This window comes from Oncorhynchus nerka, linkage group LG4 (assembly GCF_034236695.1).
Source record: "Oncorhynchus nerka isolate Pitt River linkage group LG4, Oner_Uvic_2.0, whole genome shotgun sequence".
NCBI classification, from domain to species: domain Eukaryota; kingdom Metazoa; phylum Chordata; class Actinopteri; order Salmoniformes; family Salmonidae; genus Oncorhynchus; species Oncorhynchus nerka.
The window spans coordinates 56938491-56958044 of record NC_088399.1 but is presented as its reverse complement, the minus strand read 5'-3'; the positions used below and the strand labels follow the sequence as shown (position 1 = coordinate 56958044).

Sequence of the window (19554 nt, the reverse complement as noted above, 5' to 3'; positions counted from 1 at the left end):
AGGTTGAAGAAATACTGTTACAGTTTGCAATATGGCCTTAAATGTAGGCGATTTACTGTATTACAAAAGTAATAAAGAATTGTGCTTGCTTGACAACACAACCAAATATCACATTTTAAAGAATAGGACTGAATCAAACATTATTTGAAGTGCATTTAAAGTTTGATTTGATTTAGTCCTATTCTTTTCTTTGGTTTTTGGTTGAGATGGAGACGTGAATCTAACATATCAATGATTAATTTGTAGTTAAACTGGAATTAAAGCCAGACTAGGTCAGTGGCATTGATGGTACTATCCAAGCAGAAGATACATCTCCTTCAAATGCTGATATTTGGTTGACAACCAAAAACAATTCAATATCCAGTTTGTCTACACATTAATAATTGATACAGTGCTTTCAGAAAGTATTCACAAGTATTTATGTTACAAAGTGGGATTAAAATGGATTTAATTGTATTTTCTTTGTCAACAAACTACACAAAAACTCTGTTGTAAAAGTGGAAGAAAATTCTAACATTTGTATCAAATGTATCTTGATTAGATTCAACCTACTGAGTCAATACATGTTAGAATCACCTTTGGCAGCGATTACAACTGTGGCTCTTTCTGGGTAAGTCTCTAAGAGATTTCCATACCTGGGTTGTGCAACATTTGCCCATTATTCTTTTCAAAATTCTTCAAGCTCTGTCAAATTGATGGTTGATCATAGATAGACAACCATTGAGTGTATTGATACACCATCTAACGTGTAATTAATAACTTCACCATTCTCAAAGGGATATTCAATGTCAATTTTTTTTTTACCCATCTACCAATAGTTTCCCTTTGCGAGGCGTTGGAAAACCTCCTGGTCTTTGTGGTTGAATCTGTGTTTGAAAATCACTCCTTGACTGAGGGTCTTTATAGATAATTGTATGTTTGGGGTACAGAGATGAGGTAGTCATTCAAAAATCATTTTAAACACTATTATTGCACACAGAGTGAGTTCATGCAACGTGCCACTTATTAAGCTCATTTTTAATCCTGAATTTATTTAGGCATGCCAATAACAAAGGGGTTGAATGCTTAACGTATTGACTCAAGACATTTCATCTTTTTACATTTACATTACACATTATTACATTTGTTTAAAAAAATCAAAAACATACAGTACCAGTCAAAAGTTTGGACACACCTACTCATTCCAGGGGTTCTTTATTTTTACTATGTTCTACATTGTAGACATTACTATGTTCTACATAATGAAGACATCAAAACTATAAAATAACACATGGAATCATGTAGTAACCAATATAACCATATATTTTATATTTCGGATTCTTCAAAGTAGCCAACCTTTGTCATGATGACAGCTTTGCACACTCTTGGCATTTGTTTTTAATCCCATTCAGCTACAATCAACCCCTCTGTAATATTCATATGTGTAAACACACTGAATTGTAATTGGATGCATTTTACCGCCATGTCATACTGTGCTATGATTGGTTAAGACCACCCAAACGGTTAGGTCACAGACAGTTTGATCCTGGTTGGCAATACGTGAACATGCCAGTTATAGCTAGCTAATAAAGAGCTACGTTCAGAAATATCCTGTAGTACTGCATTTTATTATTTTGTACAAAGTGTGCAAAACAAGACACCCTCGAATCTATCTTTGAAGAACATCCAGTCTGATTTCTGATTGCCATATAATTTTAACTGTGCTGTTTCACAAAAGTTCTGAATCTGTAAACATTTTACAGACACAGTAAATTTGACATTAGTTATCTTGTTGTTTTTAGTCCCAACACTTCATCTCCACTCAACCCCTCCTATCTATCTCTGAACACCATCCATTTTCTATTTCTATGTGCCATATCTTTTTCAACTGTGCTGTGATGTTTCACAAAAGTTCTGAACCTTTCTATTCTCATAGTTTCTACAGATTGTAAATGAAAGATACATTATTTGCTAAAAATATTGTTATATTATTGATCAATTGACGATGACTTTTGAAATCACCCAGGAGTGCTATTTGCAGAGTTAGCTCCAGGTAAATGTTGCAATGAATCCAAAATATTAATTATTAACTTAAAAATTACATTTGAAATCAACCAAACTTAAAACCCTAGGCTTATCTTATGAATATTTCCCTGTATTTTACAAATGTTCCATCCCTAGAATAAATTACTTTTCTCCAGGGTAACCCGGTATTTCCCTCCAAACCCATGTTATTCTAAGGCATATCAGGCATATACAGTGCATTCCAAAAGTAGTCAGACCCCTTGACATTTTTTCACATTTTGTTACGTTACATCCTTATTCTAAAATTGATTAATTCGTTTTTTCCTCCTCATCAATCTACACACAATAACCAATAATGACAAATTGAAAACAGGTTTATAGACATTTTTGCAAATGTACTAAAGATAAAAAACTGAAATATCGTATTTACATACGTTTTCAGACCCTTCACTCTGTAGTGAAAGTACCTTTGGCAATGATTACAGCCTGGAGTCTTCTTGGGTATGACGCTACAGGCTTGGCACACCAGTATTTGGGGAGTTTCTCCCATTCTTCTCTTCAGATCCTCTCAAGCTCTGTCATGTTGGATGGGGTGCATCGCTGCTCAGCTATTTTCAGAAATCTCCAGAGATGTTCGATCGTGTCTAAGTCCGGGCTCTGACTGAGCCACTCAAGGACATTCAGAGACTTGTTGCGAAGCCACTCCTGCGTTGTCTTGGCTGTGTCGCAATGGTTGTTGTCCTGTTGTAAGGTGAACCTTCGCCCCAGTCTGAGGTATGAGAGGTCTGGAGCAGGTTTTCATCAAAGATCTATCTGTACTTTGCTCTGTTCATCTTTCCCTCAATCCTGACTAGTCTCCCAGTCCCTGTCACTGAAAAACATCCCGACAGCATGGTCCTGCCACCACTATGCTTCACCGTAGGGATGGTATTGGCTAAGTGATGAATGGTGCAGGGTTTCCTCCAGACGTGACGCTTGGCATTAAGGCCCAAGAGTTCAATCTTGGTTTTGTCAGACCAGAGAATCTTGTTTCTCATGGTCTGAGAGTCCTTTATGGGCCTTTTGGCAAACTCCAAGTGTGCTGTCGTGCCTTTTACTGAGGAGTGGGCTTCCGTCTGGCCACTCTACCATAAAGGCCTGATTTGTGGAGTGCTGCAGAGATGGTTGTCCTTCTGGAAGGTTCTCCCAACTCCACAGAGGAACTCTAAAGCTCTGTCAGAGTGACCATCGGATTGTTGATCACCTCCCTGACCAAGGCCCTTCTCCCCCGATTGCTCAGTTTGGCCGAGTGGCCAGCTCTAGGAAAAGTCTTGGTGGTTCCAAACTTCTTCCATTTAAGAATGATGGAGGCCACTGTTCTTGGGATCCTTCCCCAGATCTGTGCCTCGACACAATCATGTCTCAGAGCTTTACGGACAATTCCTTCGACCTTATAGCTTTGTTTTTGCTCTGACATGCACTGTCAAATGTGGGACCTTATAGACAGGTGTGTGCCTTTACAAATCATGTCCTATCAATTGAATTTACCACAGGTGGACTCCAATCAAGTTATAGAAATATCTCAAGGATGATCATTGGAAACAGGATGCACCTTAGCTCAATTTCGCGTCTAATAAGCAAAGGGTCTGGATACTTATGTAAATAAGGAATTTCAGTTTTTTTAAATATATTTGCAAACATTTAAAAAAAAACTGTTTTCGTTTTCTCATTATGGGGTATTGTGTAGATTGAAAAAATATGTAATCCATTTTAGAATAAGGCTGTAACGTAACAAAATGTGGAAAAAGTGAAAGGGTCTGAATACTTTCCGAATGCACTGTACATCATTCTTGAATAGGATTAGGCCTACACGATGAGATGATACATGTATTGTGAACTGCACTCCTAGAAACCAGATTGCAGTTTAACAGTTACATTTAAGGTCATGCTGTTCATTGAAATAATTTACCAGTTTCTCTTAGTTATTTATTCCTGGAAAAGGGATTGGGTTTGGGCAGGAAATATTGGTAAATCTTGGTAACCCGGTTCCCTCTATTCAACCCTAGCCTATATTGTCTATTTTTAGTTGAACGCTGGGTTGAATTGAAAGAATAGCTGTTAATGATTTCACAAATACTATATAGGCCTAGTATGATTGATGATATTTGACTTTGAAAAGTTAGTTACATTTAATTTGCTCTGTTAAACTACCCTTTGGAATGACTTCAATTTTATTTATTTGTTTATTTATTTTACCTTTATTTAACCAGGCAAGTCAGTTAAGATCAAATTCTTATTTTCAATGACGGCCTAGGAACAATGGGTTAACCGTCTTGCAGTGAATCTACTTAGTTATGAGATCTCTCAATAATCTCTTAAAATAGCACATTGGTAGTAGTCAGTGACAAATATCAGATTCCAAGTCACAATACACTGACAAATTACATTGAAACAACGTTGATTCAACCAGTGTGTTCCCAATGGGGAGTCTGTAGTTTAAAATCATTAATAAAATCCATTATTATTTTTACATCCTTTATGTTATTGGTGTTATTTGGTTTCCATGGACCAACTTGTACCAGACAATTGTCTATAGTCCTGCTGTCATGGCCAATGTTCCTTGTAGCCCTGAGACCGCTACCCATCAGCTCCCCAGGGACTGCCGCATTTAAATATCAGCCCACAGAGAGAAGCATGAGATTGAACTTCACTCAACTTTCTAAAGCATTGGTCACCAACCGGTCGATCGCAATCGATTGGTCGATCGCCCAGGCATTTCTAGTCGATCGCCAAACATTTCTGTAAAAAAAACAAAGATAAAGCCTTGTGTTCCTATTTTATCGTATTCGTCTCCGGCTGTTGATGGTAGGTGCACCCAATTCAGCTGCTCTGCGCGCCGGAATGCGAACTGTTGCCATTTTTAAGCGTTTCGTGTGTTTGAAGCTACAAACTCTGCCTTCCCGGCGGCCCCAGAGAGCAAATCAAGTGCACACTTTGTTTACCGCTCGCCAATCGGATGGCTCAGATTACAGTGTCCGCAGTTAACGTAGCAGGCATACAATAAAGATATAGCAAATTTGATACTGTGAGATTTCAAACCATTTAAAACCATGAGTAGAGAGAGACAGCCTTTCTTTTGGGGTATTTTTGAATATCAATTAATATTTCACGTTCTCTGTTTATAGGAGTAACAACATGAATTTGTGCATGAGCCAGGAAGAATGCGTTGCGACTCGAGTTTCGCCATCAAGTGGAGGGAGACTGTCCGTTTTTGGTCGGTGTCAGTTGGAGAAAGGGTGAGCGGGGAGATATTGAGACGCGGACCCTGTCTGCTGCTCTCTCCCTGCGTTGAGACTGACCATCAGACGCAGGCACCGTCAGCCCAGTAAAATAAAGATAAAAAGCGAATTATTTAAAAGTATGCTCACTCAGTTATTCCTCACAAGCAATACAACAACGGATCTATTACTGGAGTAATCAAATAGCCTACCTCAAATTTTTAAATATAATTTTAAAAAATGGCCCGAACAACAATGGGCAAAGCCAATATGCAGTGATGATGTATTGATCCTATATTTTACTGCAAACACCTCATTGCTACGGTACTGTTTTTAATTGGTTAATGTTACATAGGCTTACGTTTTTTAAGTCATACAAAAAACAAATGAGAGTGGTAGATCTCGGCTTGCATTTTGACTCAAAGTGATCTTGACTCAGAAAAGGTCGGTGACCACTGTTCGAGAGTTATTCCTGTTCACACTATCAACGTTTCCCTTTACTGTGGCAATTGTGATCGAATAAATACAATATTAGCCACTTTCAATGCAACATACCCAAACAAAACGGAACTACAGTATCCAATAGATTTTGTTGTAGGCAGAATGCATCGAAATAGGAGTACATGGCATTGACACGAACTTCTCAGCCCCTACTCTACACAGACCGGCGCGGCATAAACAATCAGAGCTGGTGTAGACCTATATGCAAATAGACCATTGCCATTCACTTTGAAATGGAATGTGTTTACAGAATGAGCGGTCGTGAGATTTGCTTGTTTTGAGATCAAAGCGACAGCTGCATGTAGCAACGTGTGCACATTTTGTTCATATCCTTTGCTAGTTAGTGAGACGTTATTTGCCCAGTTATAGATCATCTGTAGTCAGCAATAGGAGATTGATTACTTCCTGCAAAAGCGCAAAACGTGTACATTTCTAGAGGTGTTTGAAAAGCGAGTCATTTAGAGCTTTTTTTGTCTTAAAGGGGCAGTGTTGTATTTTGAGACAGGCTTGAATAAACTACGTAGCAAATAGGCAGATGGTAGCATAATGTGTCTGATTCTCTGTAATAATGGTATGAGAATAATAATGCATTTTATTCTGTAAAGTGGTTTCTTGCATCAAACAACACAACAACATTTTCAGAAGCACAAGTGGATGAACAGGTTGCATGTTTTGTTTTTTCAAAAGTCTCATGGAATGTATAAATTTGTTGCTACTGTAAGATTAATGATATAACAGCTATTTTCGTGTTAAACTGTTATGGGATGCATTGTTTTTGGTGGTAGGCCACTCTGGTAGGCCTACATTTTGATTGAATAGCCACAGTAGCCCACATGACCAATGTTAAAACTGTAAAGCCGGTACAGACTCGGTGTTCACAGTAAACAGGCACTGGAAGTTGCAAAGAATTTTCACCATTTTTCAAGTTGGCTCAGTGCCGGAAAATATTTTTCAAAAGGGACCAAGTCTTCATTTCAATGCAGCTTGTTGGATTCTAGTATTTTCCTTTACTGAAGCTTGTAACAACTATGACCTTTTATTGTAAAATTAGATTAGATTTAGATTAGATTAAACTTGATTGTCATTGAACAAGTACAAGTACACAACAACGAATTGCAGTTATCATCTGACCAGAAGTGCAAATAAAAGATTGCAAAAAATGTACAAGTGAAACATTTAAGTACAATGTATGTCATTAAGTGGGATGTATAAATGTGCAATGAAGGCAACTTGAAAGTGCAAGGAGCCATGCAACTGAAATGTAGTGAGAGCAGCAATGAGGTTACCGAGGTAGACATGTTCATGTACAACTGAAATATGTCCTTAATCAGATGTCAGCAATGTCAGAGTCCAGTAGGACCGTGAAGAGTGCAAAGAGAGTAGTGCAACAAGGTCCCTGAGAGGCAGTACTAAGATGTGGACGGGTGGATATGGCTAGTGCCGTGCCACAGAGTTCATCAGGGTTACAGTAGCTGGAAAGAAACTGTTCTTGAGCCTGCTAGGTGCGGCAGCGTAGAGACCTGCACCGCCTGCCTGATGGTAGGAGGGCAAACAGTTTGTGGCATGGATGTGAAGGGACCTGATGATGTCGCGCGCCCTACACAGACACCGCTTGCGCTGGAGGTCTACGACGGCAGGGAGCTGGGCACCAGTGATGTGCTGGGCGGTTTTCACCACCCGTTGCAGGGCCTTCCGGTCAGCCACGGAGCATCCGCCAAACCACACTGTGGCGCAGTTAGTCAGAATGCTCTCGACCGTGCAGCGGTAAAAGTTCACCAGGATCTTGGGAGACAGGTGGGACTTCTTCAGCCTCCTCAAAAAGTACAGGCGCTGCTGCGCCTTTTTGACCAGGGTTGAGGTGTTGAGGGTCCAGGAGAGGTCCTCGGAGATGTAGACACCCAGGCATTTGAAGCTGGGCACACGCTCCACCTCAGTGCCATCAATGAGAACTGGGGCGTGGCTGCAGCTTTTAGACTTCCTGTAATCCACAATGAGCTCCTTGGTTTTCTTTGCATTGAGGGCCAGGTTGTTGTCAGCGTACCATGCAGCCAGGTGCTTTACCTTCCTGTAGGCTGACTTGTCATTGTCACTGATCAGGCCTACCACCGTGGTGTCTTGAGGATGGTGTTGGAACCGTGTGCAGGAACGCAGTCCTATTCTTCTTTAATGTTGTCTTTCCTCCTACTCAAACGCATCGTCATTTGAAAACATATTTTAAATGTTTTTTAAATTTTCTTCCTACTTTTAATGTATTCTTTCTTCGACATGTTTCCTCCCTTATCTTCACCTTCCATTTCAATCAAAGGCAGTTGCATTTAACCTAGATCACGTTGTGGACATTGAATCAATGACATTTCATTAGATCTCTACAGAGGATGTCAATCAACTTAGTATGAGACTGACATTTGTTTTTAACTTATTTTGTATGTTTCAATCACCCTGAAAAGACACAGTCATTTCTTAAGTCACATAAAGAGATCGGCATTAAAAACACAATTGTTTTGTTTTGTTTGTCTGTTTATTAATTGCTGCCAGTCATTTTCCAACAAGGTAATGTTAAATATAGCACAGTTGAAAAGTCTAAACATTAGAAAGCTAACCCTTATTTAAACAAAGGTTCTTAACAAAGTACCATTTTCATCAACATTATGTTTTGTCTCTAGTTACGTTGTCATTAAAATAGTGTGATGTGTGTGTGTGTGTGTGTGTGTCTATTGTCTGTAAGCAGCTCATGTAAATGAGGTACTGTCAGTTTGTCACACTGTGTATGTCTATACTAAGATTGTTTTGGTTAGTGGGATTCACACCATGACATATATAGGTTGTGCATGTTATTGTACGATTGTGCATTTTCATATAACATGCAATAAATCAGTATATCAGCCCTGTATGAGAGAGAGAATAGGCAGGATGCACAGTGCACCTCCCCTCCAGATGGGGGCAGCATGGGCCATAGCCCCGTTGCACAGGTCAGTGTCACAGCAGTTGTTGTGGTAGGTGAAGTTCAGGCCTGCAGTATGTTTCTCCCCAGACAGACCACATTGGGAGGGAATGGCACAGCTCTTCTCATACAGGACCAGACGCAGGGAGCCTGCAGATGGGAGACAAGGGTAATACCAATAGTACTCAAAACACAGAATGAGTTTAGCACTACTAATAGTCAGTTAACCCAGACTTGGAGTTGGATCCATACAGTACAGTATACTTTATTTCACTTCAGTACGTGTAGGCCTATTTGTCAGTGCACTGACTGAAATAGAGGCAAGAGGAGATGACAGTGTAAATGCTAGACTGACAGGCATTGTGACGCTCTACTGTCGTCCTAAGAGGCTAAAACAATTGGCCCACCAGGAGTCAGCGGATAGGCCACACCGGCTCTGCATTTAGAAAGGTGTTAAACACAATACATTCAACCACTGCAAATTACTGACCTCCATTGAGTTATGTTACAAAAACTCTTTAACAAGAAAGACATTGTCTGTGTTTTCAGAGCATTCCCTTTCCTCTTATCCTCCTCATATCCTCAGAGGCACACAGAATCCTGTATCCCACCCACTGAGCGCACGGGCTATTTTTTTTTGATAATTTTCTGGCATCACAGGAATTAGGGAGCTAACAAGAGATAGTGGTGACAGTTGACATTTTTAGCTAGTCTTTTGAATACCTGGTAGAAAGGCAAGGCAAGTCTAGGCAGGCATAGTGGACCATAAAATATCTCCCACACTTAACTCTTCAACTTCAGTTGACACAACACAATTGCTGTGCCACTCAAGTTTGTTATTCAATCCAACGCACAATCACGGACCATAGGCTTCATTGTATTTGTCATTAACACAATATGTCATGCCACCTCCACCAGAAACCCAATACTGTCCCCAATGCCCACACATGCACGCACACGCATGCAAGAATGTATATACACACACAAACACCCACAGTCTGCACTCACCTCGCGTCCCCACTGCAGTGCTAGCTAGGCAGCGCTGTCCAGCAGGACATTCCTGGGGGAACTTGAGGCAGTCCATGGGAGAGATGGCAGGAAACACACATGTGTAACAACACAGAGGTGCTAAGAAGGAAGGGGACCAACATACATTAAGGTTATGTATCAATTATAAGATATACATCATACTAATGGGGGTATAACACTAACATTGTACTTAAGGTGGAGGGAAAAAAGACAACTCAGCACTAGAGGTGTTGCTTTTCTCCTGAACTTTTTGGCTGACTGGCTAATGTATCATTATCTCCTGCTATCGCGATATGGGTCGAATCTAAAAAAGACAATTGTCCTTGTTAAACAAAAATACTTTGTCATATTGAATTGAGTATTCCTAGGCATGATCCTCCTTTTCTTACATACCTGCCAGAGGAAGACAGCACAGGAAAAGAAGAAACAGTTGTGGATGAGACATCGCAGAAGTCCTAGAAGTTGATCCTTTGGCACTTTGGAAGATATTACAAACTCTTCTGTTGTTTTGGTCAACGCCCCTGCCTAATATCTTCAGCCTCGCTCTACTCCCAAATTGAATTTCCCTTTCCTTCCTTCCAAGTCAGTATCAAATCCATCCAACTCTCAGTCTTTCTCTCCCAGTCAACTACATGTATTTTCCTACTGTGATATTTCCCTCTCTGATAACGCAATAAGTGACCAGATGTCAGTTGTATTGTCCTCAAATGGTCAGTTGTAAATTCCCTCAATCTACCTCCCCATGTCTGGTCCTCTTTATTTCTGACCAACCAGACACATTGGGAGTCAAGGTCTCCACCCAAAACTCTCCTAATTGAATTTGGATGGTAACCGTGTGGTGTGCTAACAATTTGTCAAAATCGGTCTAAAAGGGGGATTTACAGAGGTCCTGCCTTTAAGAAAACAACCAAATGTGGCGGTGATTTATATTGTACTGAATCAAAAACAGCAAGGGAAGTTATACATCATGTCCATAATGAAGTCTACACCCACAGATGTGGATACAGAAGGCACAGTAAAAAGAGTGGAGGGGATGCACTGTATGTGAAACCTACAATATAACATTATGCATTTTACACAAGAGTATTTCTTGCTGAGAAGCTTTTGCATTCAATTTATGCATGAGATAATAAAGAGACAGACAGACAGGGAATGACTAAGAAAGAAAAAGAGTAACTAAGAGACAGACAGACAGACAGACAGACAGACAGACAGAGGAAGTAACTGCGTTATCCATAACTCCCTAATGAGTGCCGTGAGGTGAGCAGGGAGGATAGTCAAGTGACAGGAGTCTTGTGATAGGGGCGGGCTAAGGCCGGATAAATTGTTTACCACTCATTAAACACACCATGTACAGCCAGCCTTCCTGAAACCCACTCCACTGTGGATACATATTAGATAGGCTAGGGTCATGTTCATTAAGCACAAAATGTGAGAAAACAGTGTGAAACAGGGAGGCACTACATGAACTTGTCCAATAAGAACTGCTTGTTTTTTAGTTTTCCTTTGGAAAATGCTTTGCTATCGGAAGGGAGGTTACAGGGTTGAACTAGTTGGCTCATGCTAGTGCTGATGCGTAGAATACTGATCCTCCTCCACTGTATTTCAACGGGATGTTTTGTGAGGCCTGGAGATGGGCTGACAGATGGTGTTCTTCCTTAATCCTGTCTATGACCTCTGTGTGTGTGTGTGTGTGTGTGTGATCTCTATTGCTCTCTGTCTTTGTGTGTGTCTCTCTCTCTCTTGTCATCAAATTATAATTTTCTTCTGACTCCCAATCAAGTCTGCAGTTGACTGTTTTGACCGTTTTGATTTCAGTAACATATGCCCGTCGCTAGACGAACATTGCACTGTCCTGTCTGCAGGTCACAGTCCATCTGTCACTAGCGGGTCTGTTTGAGTGTTTACCATTTAACCAGAGATGATTATCTCAAATTTGAGACAGAGTCATGTTTATCAATCTGAGGCCAAACATGGGGAAGTATGATAAACCACTAGCATTGGTAATAAATTAGAAACTTGTCCTTAATTCTCCAAGACAAATATACATGTTGACAGACTATGTTGTGTAACTCCATCATATCTTTCTCTTGGACCCACTGCGCGGTTAAGTATATGACCAATATTGCAGAAAAAAATGGATTATTTTTCGCAGACAAAGACTAGACTCCAACAAGACACAGACACAAAGACACAAAATTGAATAGTCAATCGTATTGCGTCTATAAAAAAGCTCCGAAAGCGTGCGAAGTGATAATGTGACTGTATACAATTTAACATTGCGAATTGATAGAACTGTTGACGTTAATCTGTAGAATGGGCGGATACAAAATTGGCGAGGGAGCGGGGGTGTGGCACACTTGGAAACAATGAATCAGGGAGAAAATATGAATCCGGTGCAATAATCTCTCCGAAAACCACTTGAAATCAATCTGCGTTCTGCATTGAACGAGTTTACGTTACAGCAACATTTCAACTTGTTTGGGCAACATTTTACGAGAAGATTAGCTGTCAAACGTACTTTCTTAAAGTGACAGAAGTCCGAATCAGTTGCGAGTTGCACTTTGGTTGCTGAATTCTATTCGATCTGCACTTTCATACAAGGTAAGAAGCAAATCTATCGTGATTAATATCCTACTTTTCTCCTTGAGCGGAGGGAATTCGGACGGATGGGGGAGGGGAAGTGGGGGATGAAGGGGTGAACAGGGCGCAGGGTAAAACGGGTAAAGGGAAATATAGAAGAGAAGATAATAACGGGATAGGTTTGGAAATTGAAAGAAAAAACAGAGAAAATATACATACGATTAAAGACATGGCGGAATAACTGAATTTGATTAACCTCTGTAAAAGTAATAATAAAGTAGACATCTTAACATTGCACTGGGCGTGATGAGCTCTTGCAGCCAAACATGTTAGATGCGTTTTGAAGAACTTGTTTGGCTACTCTGCAGATAGCCGGCACGGGATGATAAAAAGGCATAACAAAATGAAATACATTTGAGAAATGGTCCTAAATCTAGTTGTATTCATTTGATTTGAGGTTTAGGTAGGTTACATTCCTAAAAATCAATATTGAGAGACATCACTTTGTTTGTTATTGTCTGATAATTACTCAAATTCTGCCGTGAATGGCTATTTTCTATTAATTATCCAGAATACCATAAATGTAGGTAGCATCTGAACATATAGGCGCAATCCTGCAAACACTTGTTGCGTCAAAATGTTAAGAGGGGTCAACCTGAAATTGCTCAACATTCTGGTTTAGTAAACTCGTGTGCCTAGCAGGGAGAGAGCAGTCGTTTAAGCAAATATAATATTGACGCTGGGATTCACAACAGGATGAAAATAAAGCAGTGAGTGTCTCTAAACTGTAGCCAACGAGCTGATTGATTTGCCATTGCAATACCATTGTAGAATGTTGAGCTCAAATAATCTGCCCTTGAACAATGCAGCTCTTGTCAGCATTCTCCAGTCCACTCTGTTATCTGTATACTAGTGTCTCTATGAAATAAGTTAGAGAAGTTACATTACAAATGATTGAATAATTATTATTTAGTTGGACTAAATCAAGTATTCAATGGCAAATGGTGGACACTGAACACTTGAGATTATACCGTTTTTTTTTTTCATGCCAACTGTCCAATGCCAGCAGCACCACAAAACAGACCATTGTCTTTCTGAGGGTAGCCTACTATATGTCCTACAGTTGAAGAGAGTGAAATGCGTGCAGTAGAGCAGACACAAGTGATCACAGGAACTTTCATCTAATGAGTCACTGAGCATGTACTAACTTGCTTTATCCTTCTCATCAAAAGCCCTAAATAATGTCTCCCTCTTTTCTTTCAGACTGAAACTCATATTTACCTCCCTGGAACTTTGCAGTTGGTATTGGAGTGGAAGAACAGGGATGAAGACTTTCTCCTGTGTGTTTTCCTGCCTGGATGACAGACTCCCCATAGAGCTGCTGATTCGCTCTATCACATCCCTTTAGTGTCCAGCTGGTCTTGCCATCACACCTCACAGCTTCTCAAACAGTTGGGAAAACACTCTGACAACAATTATCACCCACTCATCTAGTGGCAAACACACTTCTGTTCTGCCTTGTAGTGGCAGAACACCAATACTAGCCCAAAGCCAGGGTACTCCCACGCCTTCACACACACACACCCTCTCTTTGTCACACACACACATCATGGCGAGCGTGTTGCCGTACGGCTGCTTCACCCACGCAGTGGTGCGGGGCATCCCAGAGACCTTTGGGAAGGTTGATAATGAGGAAAACGACAAGGTCGAAAATGGGGAAACCACGACGGACTTGGCCAAGGCACAGCGTCAGTTTGGGGTACTGACGGGGGCGCTGAGACAGAAGGTGGGGCTGCAGCTCATAGAGATCCCTGCAGACCCGGAGCTACCAGAGAGTTGGAGGATAGAGGATGTAGCTGTGATACAGGGAGACACGGCACTCATCACCAGGCCATTCAAACAGCAGAGACGCAGAGAGGTAAACACTGACCACAACCACTGAGAAAAATACTTCTCTGTATCGCTGACTTTTTTTAACCTAAATGAATGAGATTTGTGTGTGTTTTGCGAATCATTCCATTAAACGTGTTGTAGTTCTGTCTCAACTATTGATTTATATTGTTGTTATTTATGTTTTAATGATAGATTAATGTTGCAGTAGTCAGTTTGACCTCTCCTCTCTTTCTCTCCCTCCCTGTCCCTTTCTCCTCTCTTCCTCAGGCTGAAGCGGTGAGGAGGGTGATGTCGGAGCTGAACCTGACAGTGGTGGAGTTGGGGGCAGAGGAGGGAGGCGCCGTAGAGGCCACGCTGGAGGGCAGCGACGTGCTCTTCACTGGCAGGGAGTTCTTTGTGGGCATCTCCTCCCACACCAACCACAGAGGAGCTGAGGTTCTGGCTGACACTTTCAGAGTGAGTATAGCTTGATTCCTTTCTCAAACCACATGTGAGGACAAGATCCAAAGACCCTCCAAACCTTCTCCTCCAATGTGTTCTGAGGAGGCAAGCAAAGAGGACATAAAGAATATAGGAAAGACTAATTGGGACAGAGCCCATGTGTTGCAGCAGAGATGAGCAGGTGGCCATTGTTCTATTGTATTATGAGATGCATGGCTCAAAGACAAATGATGGAAGAGCAAGCTATGTCCCATTGGTCAGGGATGGTGGTGATCATACCAGGAAGCCCCTTGTGATTTGACATGGTCCACAGTAGCGCCATTAGTATTGATGGCTTCCTCTTGCTAAGTGCATTTATGGCAGTTATGTGTGTGTATATCTGTCCACGTGTGAGTCAACTTGTGTGAGGGTAGAAAGAGATGGATGGGAATGTATGAATGTACAAAGAAAATGCATACTTCTTAATTCTCTACCATGCTCCCGTAAACTAGACAAAATTAAATGTTCACAGTCAGGTCTGTTTATTTTAATGGACTTATAACAGTAGTCAATACCATAACCTGTTGAATTTCGATATTCAATATCACTCCGGGTGGGGCATGCAAACTACACCATTGTCTGTCTGCTTTCCTGGTGTTGCTTTGCATGCAATATTTACAGAGTACTATCTAATCTATCTGATGAATTACTTGATTTGATGTCCAAGTACATGATCATGTTAAAAAGGAAAAAAGTAATTCAAAGATAAATCTTTTTTTGGGGTCCCTGTGTGCACAATAAGAATAATATAGGCCACTTAATGTTCTTACCATCTCTGTCCTCGTTGTAGGACTTCACTGTGTCCACGGTGCCAGTGTGTGAGGGAACTCGTCTAAAGAACATCTGCTCTATGGGAGGTCCTGATACTATCATCATCAGCAACAGTGATGGGGCCAAGAAGACCCTCCGGGTGAGTGTGTGTCCGAGAGAAAGATGGTGAACTAATATCCAGTAGCTCTCTATCCATGTACTGTTGAAGTCGGAAGTTTACATACACTTAGGTTGAAGTCATTAAAACTCGTTTTTCAACCACTCCACACGTTTCTTGTTAACAAACTATAGTTTTTTGCAAGTCGGTTAGGACATCTACTTTGCATGATGACACAAGTAATTTTTCCAACAATTGTTTACAGACAGATTATTTCACTTATAATTCACTGTATCACAATTCCAGTGGGTCAGAAGATTACATACACTAACAGGCTGACTACACCGCTCGCGTTGCAAAAATAAATGTAGAAATCTATATTAAATTATTGCGCCAACGAGCGTCTGCGTTGCCAAGGTTAAAATAGAAGTCAGTTCTATTTGTGACGCTGATCGCGCTGCAAGTCCTGCCTCTCCCATCTCCTCATTGGTTTATAGAAGCAGGTACCCACGTGCCATCTACTCAATGTATATACCCACGTGGTTGACTGAAAGACGAAATAGGTCAGTGGCGGTAATGCACCTAATTTAGAAAGTTGCCAATCACAATATAAAGTCAAGAGAAGAAAAGGCCAAGAAGGAGGAGAGTTGACTAGAAACTATTTGGTTGACCATTTTATGTGTGGATTAATTGGTGGAGTACAGGACCTTGTGCATTTCAGGTAAAATAACAACTCAATGTTTTGTCCCAGGACAAATTAGCTAGCAACAGCAAGCTAGCTAAATAGGACAAATTAGTTAGCAAGTGCAAGCTAGCTAGCTAAATTGCCATAAATATTTAATGCTTTTCAACCTGTCCCCAAATTAATGTAATTGGTTCAGAGTTTGTTTTGATATTTTAACCTGCGTGTCATGATCGCGTTTGGTGTGGGGGGACAAAATAAATGTATGCACGATGGTGCACATGCGCAGCCGGTTTGGGTTCCATGTAAGTTGACTGTGCCTTTAAACAGCTTGGAACATTTCAGAAAATTACATCATGGCTTTAGAAGCTTCTGATAGGCTAATTGACATCATCTGAGTCAATTGGAGGTGTACCTGTGGATGTATTTCAAGGTCTACATTCAAACTCAGTGCCTCTTTGCTTGACATCATGGGAAAATCAAAAGAAATCAGCAAAAGACCTTAGGAAAAAAAATTGTAGACCTCCAAGTCTGGTTCATCATTGAGAGCAATTTCCAAACGCCTGAAGGTACCACGTTCGTCTGTACAAACAATAGTATGAAACCATGGGACCATGCAGCTGTCATACCGCTCAGGAAGGAGAAGCGTTCTGTCTCCTAGAGATGAATGTACTTTGGTGCGAAAAGTGTGAATCAATCCCTGAACAACCGCAAAGGACCCTGTGAAGATGCTGGAGGAAACGGGTACAAAAGTATCTATTTCCACAGTAAAACGAGTCATAACCTGAAAGGCCACTCCGCATGGAAGAAGCCAGTCCTCCAAAACCGCCATAAAAAAGCCAGACTACGGTTTGCAACTTTTTGGAGGAATGTCCTCTGGTCTGATGTTTGGCCATAATGACCATCGTTATGTTTGGAGGAAAAAGGGGGAGTCTTGCCAGCCAAATAACCCCATCCCAACCATGAAGCACAGGGGTGGCAGCATCTTGTTGTGGGGGTGCTTTGCTGCAGGAGGGACTGGTGCACTTCACAAAATAGATGGCATCATGAGGAGGAAAAGTATGTGGATATATTGAAGCAGCATCTCAAGACATCAGTCTGGAAGTTAAAGCTTGGTTGCAAATGGGTCTTCCAAATGGATAATGACCCCAAGCATACTTGCAAAGTTGTGGCAAAATGGCTTAGGGACAACAAAGTCAAGGTATTGGAGTGGCCATCACAAAGCCCTGACCTCAATCCTATAGGAAAGTTGTGGGCAGAGCTGAAAAAGCGTGTGTGAGCAAGGAGACCTACAAACCTGACTCAGTTACACCAGCTCTGTCAGGAGGAATGGGCCAAAATTCACCCAACTTATTGTGGGAAGCTTGTGGAAGGCTACCCAAAATGTTTGACCCAAGTTAAACAATTTAAAGGCAATGCTACTAAATACTAATTGAGTGTATGTAAACCTCTGACCTACTGGGAATGTGATGAAAGAAATAAAAGCTGAAATAAATCATCCTCTACTATTATTCTGACATTTAACATTCTTAAAATAAAGTGGTGATCCTAACTGACCTGAGACAGGGAATGTTTACTAGGATTAAATGTCAGGAATTGTGAAAAACGGATTATAAATGTAGTTGGGTAAGGTGTATGTAAACTTCTAACTTCAACTGTACATTCTGCTTGCCACAACAAACTGCCATTCAGACATGCAAAGTGATCGACTGAAAATTCTCCAGCCCAGTATTTGTCTCTGCTCAGATGAAAATGTAAATGATAAAGCAAGCTTTGTTGGGCTGTTTTTAAAATGTCATTGTGTTGTTTAGAGCCCTATTTGCTCACATTACCCAAGTGTATGTGATCCATTTGGTCCCCATCCAGAGATGTTTGGATCTTGCCCAGTTCAGCTTCTCCCTGTGTGGGCTACTCAAATGTGTGAACAGACCCTGGCCGCTGCTGTCATGCTAATTTTGTTAGCACTGCCTCTGTGTAGATGATGGAGCAGCTGACTGATCACCACTACGAAGTGCTCACGGTCCCGGAGGGCGCAGCAGCTAACTGTGTCTATGTCAGGGGCCCCTCCAAAGTGGACTACCTGCTTCACCCGCCCACTGAGGAGTGTCCTGACAGTGTCCCTGTGAGTGAATATCTGTCTTTAGGCTACTTTACTAAGCTATACTTTTTTTTATATATCCACCGTATTGGGTCTTTGGCATATAAGAGAGAGACTATTTTATTTTCAATGCAAAATCCCTCTCGACTCAATCCCAAATGTGCCATGATATAGGCATTAATTTTCCACCCTGCTGCAATACACCATGAAATAATCTCATGAAGTGCACGTTAGATCAAGGAACGCAAGATGAACAGTAGGTTAAACACAAAAGCTTGTCAGCCAGCTGTCAAGGACATCGGCTGAAGCTTCTCCCCATAAATGTGGCTGTAATAAAACGGTATTCTCTCCACCCCCACCCCACAGGCCTTCCAGAAGCTGACAGACTACACCCTCCTCCCTACAGCGTGCAGCGAGGCCTCCAAGCTCGGAGGCCATCTGTCTTCATTCTGCCTACTTATCAATAGGAAGCCATACTTCTGAGTACCCTGCCCTTCTCCCATAGTAAACACATAGACCTTCATTGGCTATAGGAAAATACAAATGTGAACATAAAGAAAATGGCCAGCTGTTGGGCCAGGGGCTAAAGGGAAAAGTATAAACTGTATCCTTGGGACATCGCAACTCTGACGTCACCCCATTGAAGTTGACATTTTAAAACTGTTACGGTAAGGGATAAGGTTAGAGGGTATGGTTTAGGGTTAAGTTTAGGGTAGGTAGGGATGTCTCAAGCATCCCGGATAGCACTAACTGGAGCTAAAGAGGGTTCCCCTTCTGTGGAAAGAGTGCAGTGTGGCTTGAGGATCTTTAATAGGCTCTAGATTTTAAATGTAGGCGTACTGTATACGGGCCTGACTCTACAGAGATGCTCTCTGGAGATGCTCTCTGGAGACAAAAGCATAGCCAAATCAGTTTTATGTCCCTATATTATATAACAAGACTTGCTGCCATTATCCAAAATGTCTGATCCATCCTCCGAACCACACTCTCTGCGATCAGAGTAACTAGGCTGTTGTTACGTTGCGGCCATAGAAATATAATCCATAGAAGGGACTTGCCACCGCTAACCATGTCAATTTGACTGGTAAACACATGGGTACACTCACAGTGGCTGCCAGTACTGACTTAAATTGGCACATCCATTGTATAGATTCTATGGATTCTGTCTATGGTTGTATAGGCCTTTTGCAAATTTCAGGGCAGGTGGGGCAGAGCACT

General features: G+C 41.3%; 2 protein-coding genes across 3 annotated transcripts in view; one reads left to right on the top strand and one right to left on the bottom strand.

Moving 5' to 3' along the window:
- LOC115128241 (putative hydrolase DDAH2) overlaps window positions 1-19554 on the top strand; it is a 24468-nt gene extending 4914 nt beyond the window's left edge. Inside the window, exons 1-6 of one of the 2 annotated variants that reach the window (XM_029657919.2) lie at window positions 12059-12336; window positions 13579-14233; window positions 14476-14664; window positions 15479-15598; window positions 18217-18360; window positions 18703-19554. In XM_029657919.2, coding sequence (XP_029513779.1) covers window positions 13925-14233; window positions 14476-14664; window positions 15479-15598; window positions 18217-18360; window positions 18703-18819 — 879 coding nt within the window. In that variant the 5' untranslated portion in view covers window positions 12059-12336; window positions 13579-13924 and the 3' untranslated portion in view covers window positions 18820-19554. Of the gene's footprint in view, window positions 1-12058; window positions 12337-13578; window positions 14234-14475; window positions 14665-15478; window positions 15599-18216; window positions 18361-18702 lie in introns of those variants that run through there. The other variant, XM_029657920.2, reaches the window with a different exon arrangement.
- Window positions 8267-10515, bottom strand: LOC115128242 (prostate stem cell antigen-like). Its single transcript, XM_029657921.2, has 3 exons — window positions 10126-10515; window positions 9712-9831; window positions 8267-8853 (listed from the first exon to the last, which is right to left on the bottom strand). The coding sequence occupies exons 1-3, from the start codon at window positions 10175-10177 to the stop codon at window positions 8642-8644; spliced, it is 384 nt and encodes a 127-aa protein (XP_029513781.1). The 5' UTR covers window positions 10178-10515; the 3' UTR covers window positions 8267-8641.

Coding starts and splice junctions, on each gene's coding strand:
- LOC115128242 (XM_029657921.2), bottom strand. CDS start 10,177: ATGTCTCATCCACAACTGTTTCTTCTTTTCCTGTGCTGTCTTCCTCTG. Junction 9,832..10,125: donor GTGCTGTCTTCCTCTGGCAG/GTATGTAAGAAA, acceptor CTTCCTTCTTAG/CACCTCTGTGTTGTTACACA. Junction 8,854..9,711: donor CACTGCAGTGGGGACGCGAG/GTGAGTGCAGAC, acceptor TCCCATCTGCAG/GCTCCCTGCGTCTGGTCCTG.